Here is a 12000-nt window from a genome sequence, read left to right on the forward strand (position 1 = left end):
ATAAGTAACCAAGGTCTACTTGCAGATCAAAACGTACATGCACTGAAAAACCAAAAAAGGATGATATACGAAGCAATGAAACACTCCTTAAGAGATGGTTAAGTGGGAGATCTCACTGAAGAGAGAAAGTGTAGTGGGTGGCAGGCAAGCACCGACCGAGGAGGTATATACTTAAGCCTGGGATTCAGAAGGGACACAGCGGCGAGATAGTGAGCCAGCACTGCGACGTTTGTCACCTACCTACTTCCCAGGCCCAGATCGCTTTTAGTGTAACCTTGTTAACATGACTGTCGACGGCGAGTGTTGATTCATGAAAACCACTCACTTGTGCTTTACGTTCTCTTGTGTAACTAATGCAACTTTTACACCATATCTACCAAAGCAATATATTGGTGTCCTAAATTTAGACCAAGTTTATGTACCCGGCTTGAAAACCAGACACATTTATCTCCGGAAGTTTCTTCTCGTACCGTTATGGGCAAGATAATTATGTATAATTGGTGTCAGCATTGAAATGACAAGGGGCTATGTACGGACATTCTCTTAATTACCTATCATGCTATCCTCTTATCTATGGTTCATCTCCAGCTACCTTGTTCCTCTAAAGATACTCAAAACGAGGCTATGATACAGGCGAGTAATGAATGACTCCCGACTCCTGGTATGGCATAACACGTTCCCACCCACCGGGAGGAATACCTCCCTGTGTCTCGACGATGTTATTCAGATAATATGGTGCGTTAACGTGGATCTGATACCGAGAGATCTTATCAAAACCTGCCCCCACCTTGCAGCTGTAAACAGAACTTTCAGCAACTTACGTATGTTCATCACATGATGCGCAGAACTGACCCCCATACCACATAATGTAAAAAAAAATTCGAGAATTACACCTTCAAGGACCCTGAAATAATGAATATAAATAATGTATGTAAAAATTTGAGAATTACACCTTCAAGGACCCTGAAATAAGGTATATAAATAATGTATATAAAAATTTGAGAATTACACCTTCAAGGACCCTGAAATAGGGATTTCAGGCCCAGCTTCTTGAGATATCGAGAAATTTATCATCAGTAATTACTAATATTCTTGATGATATCCTGATGTTACATACCCGAAGTCTGCTCTGCTTTAGCCATACCTTGCATCACGTAGCTGGTCGAGCTCGTAAGACCGTTAGTATCGCTTTGCGTCCTGTGTAAGTCATACATTTGCGCTACGATGCACTTTGAACTGTCTGTTCTGTTACAACCAATGCCCCTATCCTATTTACTGCTATCGTTTGTATACACATTATTTTATCAGTCGGTTGTCTGAATGTACTGAGACAAACGTATGTGTTCATCTTGTGTTTAAAGTTATCCTTTGTGTTATCACAAGGGATATTACTTCCCCCCCTTTTTTTTTACTTTGTTCTAACGCAACTAGAACCTTCTGTGTAAAACAAAGTCTTGTAACTGAGCGTTATTTTTTTCATAAAGACATACTTCAACTTATAATGCGCAATGGTGAGAAAAGTGTAGGAATTTTTTTTCAAGTACCCTGCTGCATATGGTTTGGGAAAGTAACGTAAGGAAGCTGTTTATACTAGGATTACACGATATACGACATGCAGTAAGAGGGCTCGGTTAGATGATAATATCTATAGGACGCGGGCGCCACCACAGAGTTTAAAAAGAAATTCGTTATCTTAATGCTTTATCAACCTGGGTGGAACACATTCGACTGTGAGAAAATAATTGAAGGCTCAAGACTAGTAAATGTTACGACGTAACTTCATTTGTGTTTTTATTAAATGTAGGAATAAAGCATAACTTAACAGGTACTGGTATAAAACAGCTATAACAATTGTTACACAATTTGTTCCATAGATACATCAACCATTATCACAATAAATATTTTTAGGTGGGCTGGTCGGACATATTCTCACCAGGGAAAGTATTGCGAGGTAATTGTCTATGTCCGTCATCACGAAGTACGAGATTTTAGTGAGTTTCCCTCCCGAACAGTGGACTTGAAATCTTGATATTCCTTGGGTGACATTTCCTTAATGGGGCTCTCAGCAGGGGCGTTAAGGATGTCTGTGAGGGATATCTTGGGTTGAGGTCTGGACCCATCTCGCTCTCCCTTATCCACAGAACCGGCCTTCTCCGTGTCTTGAGAACTTGCCTTAGAGATGCTCGAAAACTGGACCACTCTGTAAGACAGACAACTCAGTATTACTAAAAGATATACAGTTTATAAAGGTAACAATACATCTAACTTTGGTAAATGCCTCTTGCAGTGTTGTATATGTCTGGCAGTGAGAGCCGCTTTTATGCCCAAGTAAATTCCACCAGTTTCTCTGCTTATGAAAAGAACAGATGACAAAGCTATGCAGGATGGCCGATAGCATCTGGTTGCTGCAACATCGAGAGAGGAACTCACATGAAGATGATCATGATGAGGACGTTGAGGCCGGCGGCGAAGAAGAACTGGGCCGCTGGGAATTTGTCAACGGTGTGGTAGTAGATGGGAGCGTAAGCTGCGTAGCCCGCCATGGGCATCAGGCCGTACATGGCGGCCATCACGGCGTTGATGCGACCTACGGAAATACGACCCGCGTCATACCTGTGGATACTATGTGGACTGATGCTCTTGTAACGTGCTACTGAGAAGGACGGTTTCAGCTCATGTTTTATGCAGGTGGCTGTTAACAGAACCATCGGGATCTCCAGAATCTCTTTGGATGGTTTGGAATGCTAGGCAAAGAACTTCCGACACTGGAAGATAGTTTTGTCTTCAGGAACTGGATGTGAAGTGACTTACCTTTCTCCTCCTCCGAGACCAACTTGGTGGACATGGACCTGAAGGCGATGATGCTGGCGTTGGAGATGATGCCCATGGGTGGCCCCAGCCACATCAAGAACTTCTTGGCGATGTCGCTGACGAGGCCGTAGCAGCCGTACTCGCCGATGATGGAGACGGAGCCGAGCACCACCAACAGGGAGTCCGTCACAGACACCAGGCGCGTCAGCAGAGGAACCAACACCAGAGAACCTGCCAATGCCATCCACACCTCCGTGTGTTACTGGTCTTGAACATTTATGACATTTAGTTCAAAAGGAACCTTTTTTTTTCCACCTTTAGTCAAACATTCTCGACAATCTTTTAAGTTCAAAAACACTCTTTACTGTTTACTTAGGATAGTAGGTGGACGTAACATTTATGTACAGCAGTGAAACTCAAGCAGCCAAGGAATCGTTACCAGCAGCAGCGACGAGGTTGCGGTAGGTGGCCCAGTAGCCGTAGTCTGTGGCTTCCCAGTGCAACACTCGACGTACGAACATGTAGATGTAGAATCCTGCAACATATTATAGGTGAAGAGAGAGGCAGTGGCTGGCGCAGGGTTCGAAGCTGCTTCGGTAAGCTTAAGTACCAATAATCATGCAATCATTTGGTATTTCATGGATGATACACCCGGGACACTTACCTCTGGACATGCGCCAGAGCATGTTGCAGAAGATGATGAGGAGAAGCACAACCCGGGCATTGCCCTCACGCCTCTTGAACGCCGTCTTGAAGGACTCAAACACCCGATTCCAGTTGAAGAAGTCGGTGAACATTCGCGCCTTCCTTACGTCTTCTTTCTTCAAAGGACATTCCTTAATGGATCCTTTGGGCTGCAGGGACTGCTTAGCGAAGGGTCCATGACTCTCCTTGATGAAGAGAAGGACGTAGGTAATGGCGGCGAGGTAGGCCGCCAACACTAGTCCCAAGGCAACGTTATACCCCCAGAACTTGATGACAATGGCACCTATGAGAGTACCAAGCGGGCCACCGAGGTACCACACCGAATTAGCCGTACTGACACGGGAGGTGCGGGTCTTCTCCGTGCAGATGTCGCTGATGTAGCTGGTGGTGGTGGACAAGAGGCACATATACGCTCCTCCTAAGGCCTCGAAGAAGGTCACCACATATATACCTTCAACAGGCCATGAGGTCATCCAGTTGTTCAAGAGATATCCGCCAGCGTAGAACACGTGTCCTCCAAGAGTCAACAACAGTGGAATCTGGAAGAAGAAACAAACAATGACGACTTAAAGTTCCACTCGTGATTCTTCAGTAGAGTGAGAAATGAGTAGAGTGGGGTATAGTAGAAAATGAGTTTATCGAACATCATTCTAGAAATACGACTAGCAATGCGACGTCGACTTTTTTCCTTCCACAATCAGACTGCAGAACACACTGACCCATGTCTCCCTTCTCCCCATTAAGAATGGAGTCTATTATCACTCGGAGATTCTTTCTTTCTTTCCAGCAGCCGCACATCTGAATTAGGTAGTTGCTCTCATGGTCAATGCCTCTCGCATTTCTGGTGTTATGCTCTTGTGGCTAATTGCTTCTCTCGCCTTAGCTAAGCAGCGCCTGAACTCTCGCGTTATATGACATCACTTTCATCCTTTCTTTTGTTGTCATGTTTAATTCACTGAATTCAGAGCCTATCATATAGACTATATCATCATTTACATTGACTACTTGATGTGCCCTGGCTCAACCCATTGGTAGCATATCATCCTCCGCTCGTGTATCATGTCTGTCCACACCACATTAACTCCACTTCCAGACTCATCTCTCATGTCCCCCTTCCACAGCGTACTGTAGACATGTTCCTCTCTCTCCAAGGCCCCCCCAGCATCATCGTCCTCCTCCCTTTCTGAGAGCAGGTTAAACAACCATGGTGACATCACACACCCACCTTCTCGATATTTCCATGCACTTCCCTGTTTTTCAAGCTATCCTCACTTTCACTTCTTTCTTGCACATATTATTTCTTCTTTTCCTAAAACCACTGCACTCTCACACTCCCACTCCACCAAGAAATGAACTGACATCCCGCCGTTAATCCTCTCTGCACGTTCACATCCAACAACCTCTCCGCGTACCTGTCAATTAGTATATATTCTAGTAATGCCCATTCCTCCAAATCCCAGCTTGACAAGTTGTTCCCCATTTTCATTAATATTAGGAATCCCATACCTCATACCCTCAACTGCTACATTGCCCACCCTTGTATTCAGATCTCCTACCGTCCGATTCGATCCCTTGTATGAAAATTGCCAAATCATTCAATCATCTTTCCAAATTTACCCCTGTTTACGTGACGTTTTTGCATAGGATTAAAAAGTGCATTCCTCTTGGTTACAATGCCCTCAAATTTACTTCTTTTTTAAAACCATTTTTTTTTCTCTGCGCGTTTATTCATATTTACCTTCCGTCCGTACTTATCGCTCCAGGCGCCCATGAAGAGCACGCAGAGAAGCGGCAGCACCGACATGATGATGCTGTTGTAGAAGGCGAAGAGGCTGAACTCCCGCTGCACGACCACGTTCTCCTCCGGGTGAGCTGAGAGGTTGGCGCACACCTGCAACGAGACGTCCGCTCCTCAAATGGTAGGTTTCCTCTGTGCTTACATCTAGATACTTCATCTATGCTTATGTCTAGAACATTATGCTATTTTCTTTAATGTTAGTTGAGACGGCACGGGCAACTGAGGCCCTAATCAAAGCCATCTCATTAACGCCATATACATAAATATATATACCACGTATACCATAGCCTGAGCCAAGTACCCATTTTGTCGACCAACTTCTAAGGGTGGATGAACAGCTGGGTTGACTGTGGACCGACTGCCACAACCAGGATTCGAACCTATGCGCTCGACCCGAGGCGACCGGTAAATGCGTCATTCAGAAACTCTAACCGATACACCACTTATATCCAACAAAGTTTAATATGGTATTTAATGGTCTCTCTTAGTAAGAGGCACATCTGTGGCAACTGTGTGGTGTGCTTCTAGAGGCCAGTTATCTATGTATTAAAAGGAAATCTCGATACTGACCATTCAAGCTCGCTCAATGTCTGCTCTGTTGTTGGATCACAGCATCGCTATCTTTCCATAAAGCTGTAAAACATTATACCTCTTTCTTACCTCCGCCGAGTAATTGAGATTGACTGTACAAATTTTGTTCATCTGGACGTTTTCGATGAAGAGAAGCATCGCCTGGTTGCAGGCGCCATCGATAAGAAGGACGGGTTCCACCGTCACCAGGCGCAACGCCCGCGCCAGGGCCGACCCTGCCTCGCCCAGCATCCTCTCCGGACGACTGCTGGACCCGCTGTACGAAATATGGCTGACGAGGAAGGCTTAGGTTGTAGATCGCTGTTGAGGACATATCCGTGTTAAGATACTAATTAAACATCTTTGCATATATAATTGTTACATATATATAGTTCATTTCAACCACTCGACAGTTGGTTTAGATTGCGGTAATCAGCATTTCTGTGTATACATGATTTAAGACGTACTTGCAATCGTTCAATTTAATGCGCCACTGTGAACTGTTCTAATTTTGGTACTGTAGTGTTTCCGTGATCACAAGAAAAATGATCGATTTTCTTATTAGTTTTCGAAATCTTATGTAACCTACGAAAACGTATGTATAGGTAGAGAGCGGTTCTTTTATGAATACATGATTCATTTATTAAGCCTAGGCGCAAATCTGTTCACCTATTCTATTTCGTTCAACCCCTCACCTTCGTTGAGATTTTCATTATATATATATATATATATATATATATATATATATATATATATATATATATATATATATATATATATATATATATATCAGGAATATGTGAGGGACTAGATTGGAGATGCGAGGATGGAGTGAAAAAGATTTTGAGTGATCGGGGCCTAAACATGCAGGAGGGTGAAAGGCGTACTCGGGGTAAATTAGATTGGAACGAAGTGGTCTACAGGGATCGATGTGCAGTCAATGCACTGAACCAGGGCGTTTGAAGCGGCCTGGGGTAACTATGGAAAGGTCTGTGGGGCTTGGTTGTAGATAGGGGAGATGTAGTTTCGTCCTTTCTTCGTCTGTTCTTGGCTCTACCTCGCTAACGGGGGAAAACAGCGAACAAGAATAGAATCATATTTAACATTTTGAGAAAGGTTACAAGAACATGAATTTTAGTAATATCTCATCTGGGTCTTCCACACGTATCTGAATAAACGTTGAAAGCTCAACGCTTCAAATTTTACATTTGCATTCTTGCTTTGATGACCACCGTTTTCATTAGAAATGTGAGGAATAACGTTCCAAGTAAAAAGTATCCCTATAAAGTTTATAAGCTTCATATCATGCTAATTTAGATGCCTTGGTTGTCCGTCTTTCTTAAGTCCTAGTCTCTCATCTGTCTTATCTTTTTATTCATTATATCAGTATGTTTAAGGTATCCAAGTGGAAGTCTTCATTTTCTCTTCTATTCTCGTCTTTTTTTTTTTTTCACACCCTCTTATTTCCTCTGTTTCTGACTGCATTCTCTATACTGACACGACCTTTTCTTAAGAAATCGATAACCATTGCACGTTAACATCCTTCCACTCACAGTCATGTATTGCGACTTTTTGTGAGTTTGCCATGGCTCATATTTCCATTGAATAAACGTAAGCATACAGATAATATTAATGAAGCATTGGTAAATATTGCAAAAATGCCCACAGCAGTCATGATAAGCACTGATATGCCTTTCTTTTTATGGAAAGTATTTTTATTGCAGTAACACCCATCATGGAAATAATTAAATTAGGCGATGGGACAGAACCTCAGCTGAGGAACACGACCACATCAACGACCACATCGATGGAACGACCAGAATAATATTTGTAGAAGTGTACCATAAATATTAACGGGGTCAGCCTTGCCTTAAAAAAGAAAAAAGAGTGACATGCTACTAATGTCGAGAAAACTTCGAAGTAGCGTGATGTAATGATGGGTTAAGGGTGAGGCTTGAAAATTAGATAGCATGTCACAATGTGGTTGCATGCAAGCTTGTAAAACGTACGAAGACATTACCAAGGAACAGTGGTCACGAATGTGATTCCGTCTCTGAAGTGCACCGACTGTACCTCGGCGTCTCTGTAGTGCAGGTTAATTCGTCACAGCCTGCATGCGACTAGGCTTGCCGACTGCCTCCAATATATCAGTAGATATATCAGTAGAAAAATTCGTGGGTGATAATAGCCTACATTTAGCTCATTGTGTTTAACAAACACACACATACACACACAAAATGTGCAGCTGAGATGTTTTATATTTTTTTTTTATCATGCATCGATGTAATATACGGTCAATACTCAACTTTTTATTCTTTAGAGCAGGATAATTCTAGATGAGGCTGCCGAAAATACAGTGATCTGCTCTGGTTTATAACGCGCCATGAAACACACTGGGTTCGGATAGTACCCGATATAGGCGCCAGTAAAGACGTTAGTTTCCCTTGTCGTCTGATATTAAGCACGGCTGAAAGACCGGTAAATTATTCATTCCCATGATAATAGCTCATGAGACGTCAGTGTATGATTTGTATCAGGTAGTACATGATTATGCGACAGTGAACACTTTAGTACCGAATTCTGTTGTACTGAATATACATACCAATAAAACTTGCGATTATTATATTTTACTACGCTCTAAACTTACCATAACATTTAAGAATATGTTTTCGCTTCGTATCTAACTGCCTTACGCGCCCTATTCATAACGATGAAATAGATACAACACTTATTCAGTGTGTGTATGGACAGTGATAAAGGTGTTTAATACTGCAGTCATAGTTTGCAAGAGAAAATTGGAGCTTGTCAGGCGTGCCATGTCACATCGTAATCATAAGAAATATTATGATGAAGGCAAAAATGACTTATAGATTTTACTTTACTGCGAAAAACGTGCGGGTAAGTGACTTACTTTTTGATAATTTGAACGCTTGTGTGGGAAACGCAAGCAAAGCGAAAAACAAAAATAATTACCAATTAAGAAAGTAGGAAGGGGTAGTTAACTCAAAGAAATGTTTCAGCCGGTGTTATCAACCTATTGATTACGAATGTTATTTTGAGCCGTCTGACATCCCATAATGATGTTGCCTATCATACTGAATAAATCAATCAATAAACTTTCAGATACGTAACAAACATCAGGAATCTTCTTAACATATTTAGTTTTGTTTGGTGGGAATTGGTATTAGTTTGAGGACTTTCTTACAAATTCTATGAATTGTTCGTAGAGTTTAACTGTATTTATTTAGGATACCATGACCAGTTTCCAAGGATTTTCTGTTCCCCAGATACTGTTCTAATATCGAGAACGAGCACCGTGAGAATGCAATGGGCTGTGTCAGTCATTGACGGGCAATTGTAATAACAACAAAGGCTTTGTTTGTTAAATGTGTAAGTGATTTACTGTGTGTGCTTATGTCGGTGATGTCTGAGGATTGATTCACACTGGTTGTTTCTTACTTTAGATAATACCTTTACAAGGCCTGAACTCTTCTTTCCAGTTGCATTTCTGTTTCTGCACTCAAGCACATTTCTTATAATTTCCGTTCTCTCTTAGCATAATCTGTAATGATTTCTCCAAATTTAAGAAATGAAAGCATGTTACGAGTAGAACTTACTTGCAGTCGAACCATAAAACAAAATTAAGAAAATTAAAAAGACCTTAATTTAGAATCGTTGTACAGTTTGTGTTCAACACAACGTCTCCACCATTGTATTAGAGTTGTAACCACACACCCTAATGCACCGACCCTTACATTTTGATGCACTCGATGATATTTAGTCACTTAGATCACATGAAATTTCGTGTTTCATTCACTCCCACTCGCTCAGCGCTTAGGCACCCGAACGTGCTTGTGTCTTTCGCTGGCGTTAGAAAAAAGTTGTCCACGTAGCTTCCGTCCCACAGCACCAACTGAACGGGAATCTCCCATCGACCCATCCAAGGGACCTTTTATACTAAGTGGATGAAGGGGAAAGTAGGAGAATAGCAAGGTTATAACGTGGAAGGTCTTTGCTGGGAAGGGCTCTTAAAGGTTGGAGCCGGGTTAGCGATGTGAGGGGTGGGTATGACGGTAGGGAGAGAGAAGAAGAATTATGAGGGGAAGTGACCGTTGATGAAATCAATGAGGAAGCAATTCATATGAGTATATTAGATATATGACAGGAGGAAGAGAGACTATAAGAAAATGCTATAGGTTATGAGAGCTGATGCAGTGATAAGAATGAAGTGTTAGTAATGTGAATGAGGAAGGTAATGAAAGATGAGAGTGATGATAAGAGTGGGGGTGGGCATTGAGATGAATTGTGAGGAGTGAAGGACATGAAGTACGTAATGAACAAAGAGTGAGGATGAAAGCAATGAAGACAGTGAGGCAGATATTGAGTGATGAAACTAATAAGCACAGTAGACAAATCGAGTGAGGTATATATAGAAAAAAGTGAATCAGTGAGTGATGAAAGTAATGAGGACAGTGAGGCACATAAGCAATTGATGAAAATAATGGAGACAACTAATGTCCAGAGAGAGAAAAGGTGATGGGTATGGGTATGAGAGGATGTATTGAGTCAATGAGAGGAGATATATAAGCCAGTAGGGAAAGAAATCGTGTCCCGTCATATGAAAATTACAAATACAACTCGTTTGATGATTAGGAGTAAACATGTCATACTGAAGCGGTGGGAGCAGAATTGGGTATTCTTGGGTATTGGTTTGACTGGGGCCAGGTTAAGGGGGTGTGGGGGCTAAGCCAAGGTTTCTATGGGGACCCGAACGACGCAAGACCCCGGAGAAAGAACAGTTAACTCATTAAACTGGCAGTTTAGGATAAGTGGGTCGGTCACCCTTGCTAGCGAAGAAACTTTGTTTCATTGTCTGTGAATTTGTCTTATTTCACAACGAAACGTTATTATTTCTACCAATCTATCTCTCTATATTTATTTACTTTCTTTTATACTTCGCATTTTTCCACGAACCAAAGTAGAGCATGGAACAGACGCAGAATGTCTTTATTTGTTCACATTCATTATTTAGCTGTCATGTATAATGTACTGAAACCAGAGTCAACCTCTCCACAGACAGTCGCCACAGACCTTTCCGTGGTTTCTCCTTACAACTTGGTTCATTCCATTGTCAGCGCGACGGCCCTTGTATACCACGTCGCTACAATTCACGCTATACCTTATTGTACACACCTTACACCTTCTCGTATATATATATATATATATATATATATATATATATATATATATATATATATATATATATATTATATACATATATATATATATATATATATATAGATAGATATATATATATTATATATATATATATATATATATATATATATATATATATATATATATATATATATATATATATATACATAACATGACAGCTAGAGACTGAGAGTGAACAGACGTGGCCTTTTTCTGTCTCTTTCTTGGCGCTGAAACAGGGGGTGGCGATGCTGTTTTCTGTGGGGGCAGGGTGATGCCGGGAATGGATTAACGCAAGCAAATATGAATATGTACATGTCCATATAAGTATATGTATGTATATGTACGTGTATGTGTGTGCGTGTATGTATATATGTGTATATGAGTGAATGGGTCTTTCTCCGTCTGTTTCCTGACGCTACCCCGCTGAATCGGGAAACCGCGATCAAGCATAATGAAATATATATATATATATATATATATATATATATATATATATATATATATATATATATATATATATCACGGTCGTAGAATCTGTATGTTGGGACGGACAAGACACTCCATAAGCGTAACACAAATGCGGACGCAAAAATATCAGTATAGACGGAACTTTCATATACATTGATTACCTAACTAACTTCCACACTTTGCTGTTTCTATATATATATATATATATATATATATATATATATATATATATATATATATATATATATATATATATATGATATTAGGCAAAGTGCCAAACCTAGCAATTGTTATTATTCTTTTTATCGTTTGTGTGATCTGTCATGAGCACTTCTAACGAGGCTGGCCCTTCAAAAATCATCAGCTTATAACGAAGATGTGACTTTTGCTATAAACTCTCGACAAATGAGCAGTTATAGGTGGTAATT

General features: G+C 41.0%; 1 protein-coding gene across 1 annotated transcript; it reads right to left on the minus strand.

Moving 5' to 3' along the window:
* Positions 1–1515: 1515 nt before the first annotated feature.
* On the minus strand, positions 1516–9778 carry LOC139749055 (lysosomal proton-coupled steroid conjugate and bile acid symporter SLC46A3-like). The gene is made up of 8 exons (XM_071662499.1): positions 9640–9778; positions 5975–6205; positions 5255–5407; positions 3476–4055; positions 3251–3346; positions 2812–3042; positions 2431–2587; positions 1516–2200 (listed from the first exon to the last, which is right to left on the minus strand). Exons 2-8 carry the CDS (start codon positions 6134–6136, stop codon positions 1972–1974), a joined length of 1608 nt encoding a protein of 535 aa, XP_071518600.1. The 5' UTR covers positions 6137–6205; positions 9640–9778; the 3' UTR covers positions 1516–1971.
* Positions 9779–12000: the final 2222 nt, after the last annotated feature.

This window comes from Panulirus ornatus, chromosome 6, assembly GCF_036320965.1.
Source record: "Panulirus ornatus isolate Po-2019 chromosome 6, ASM3632096v1, whole genome shotgun sequence".
Taxonomy (NCBI): domain Eukaryota; kingdom Metazoa; phylum Arthropoda; class Malacostraca; order Decapoda; family Palinuridae; genus Panulirus; species Panulirus ornatus.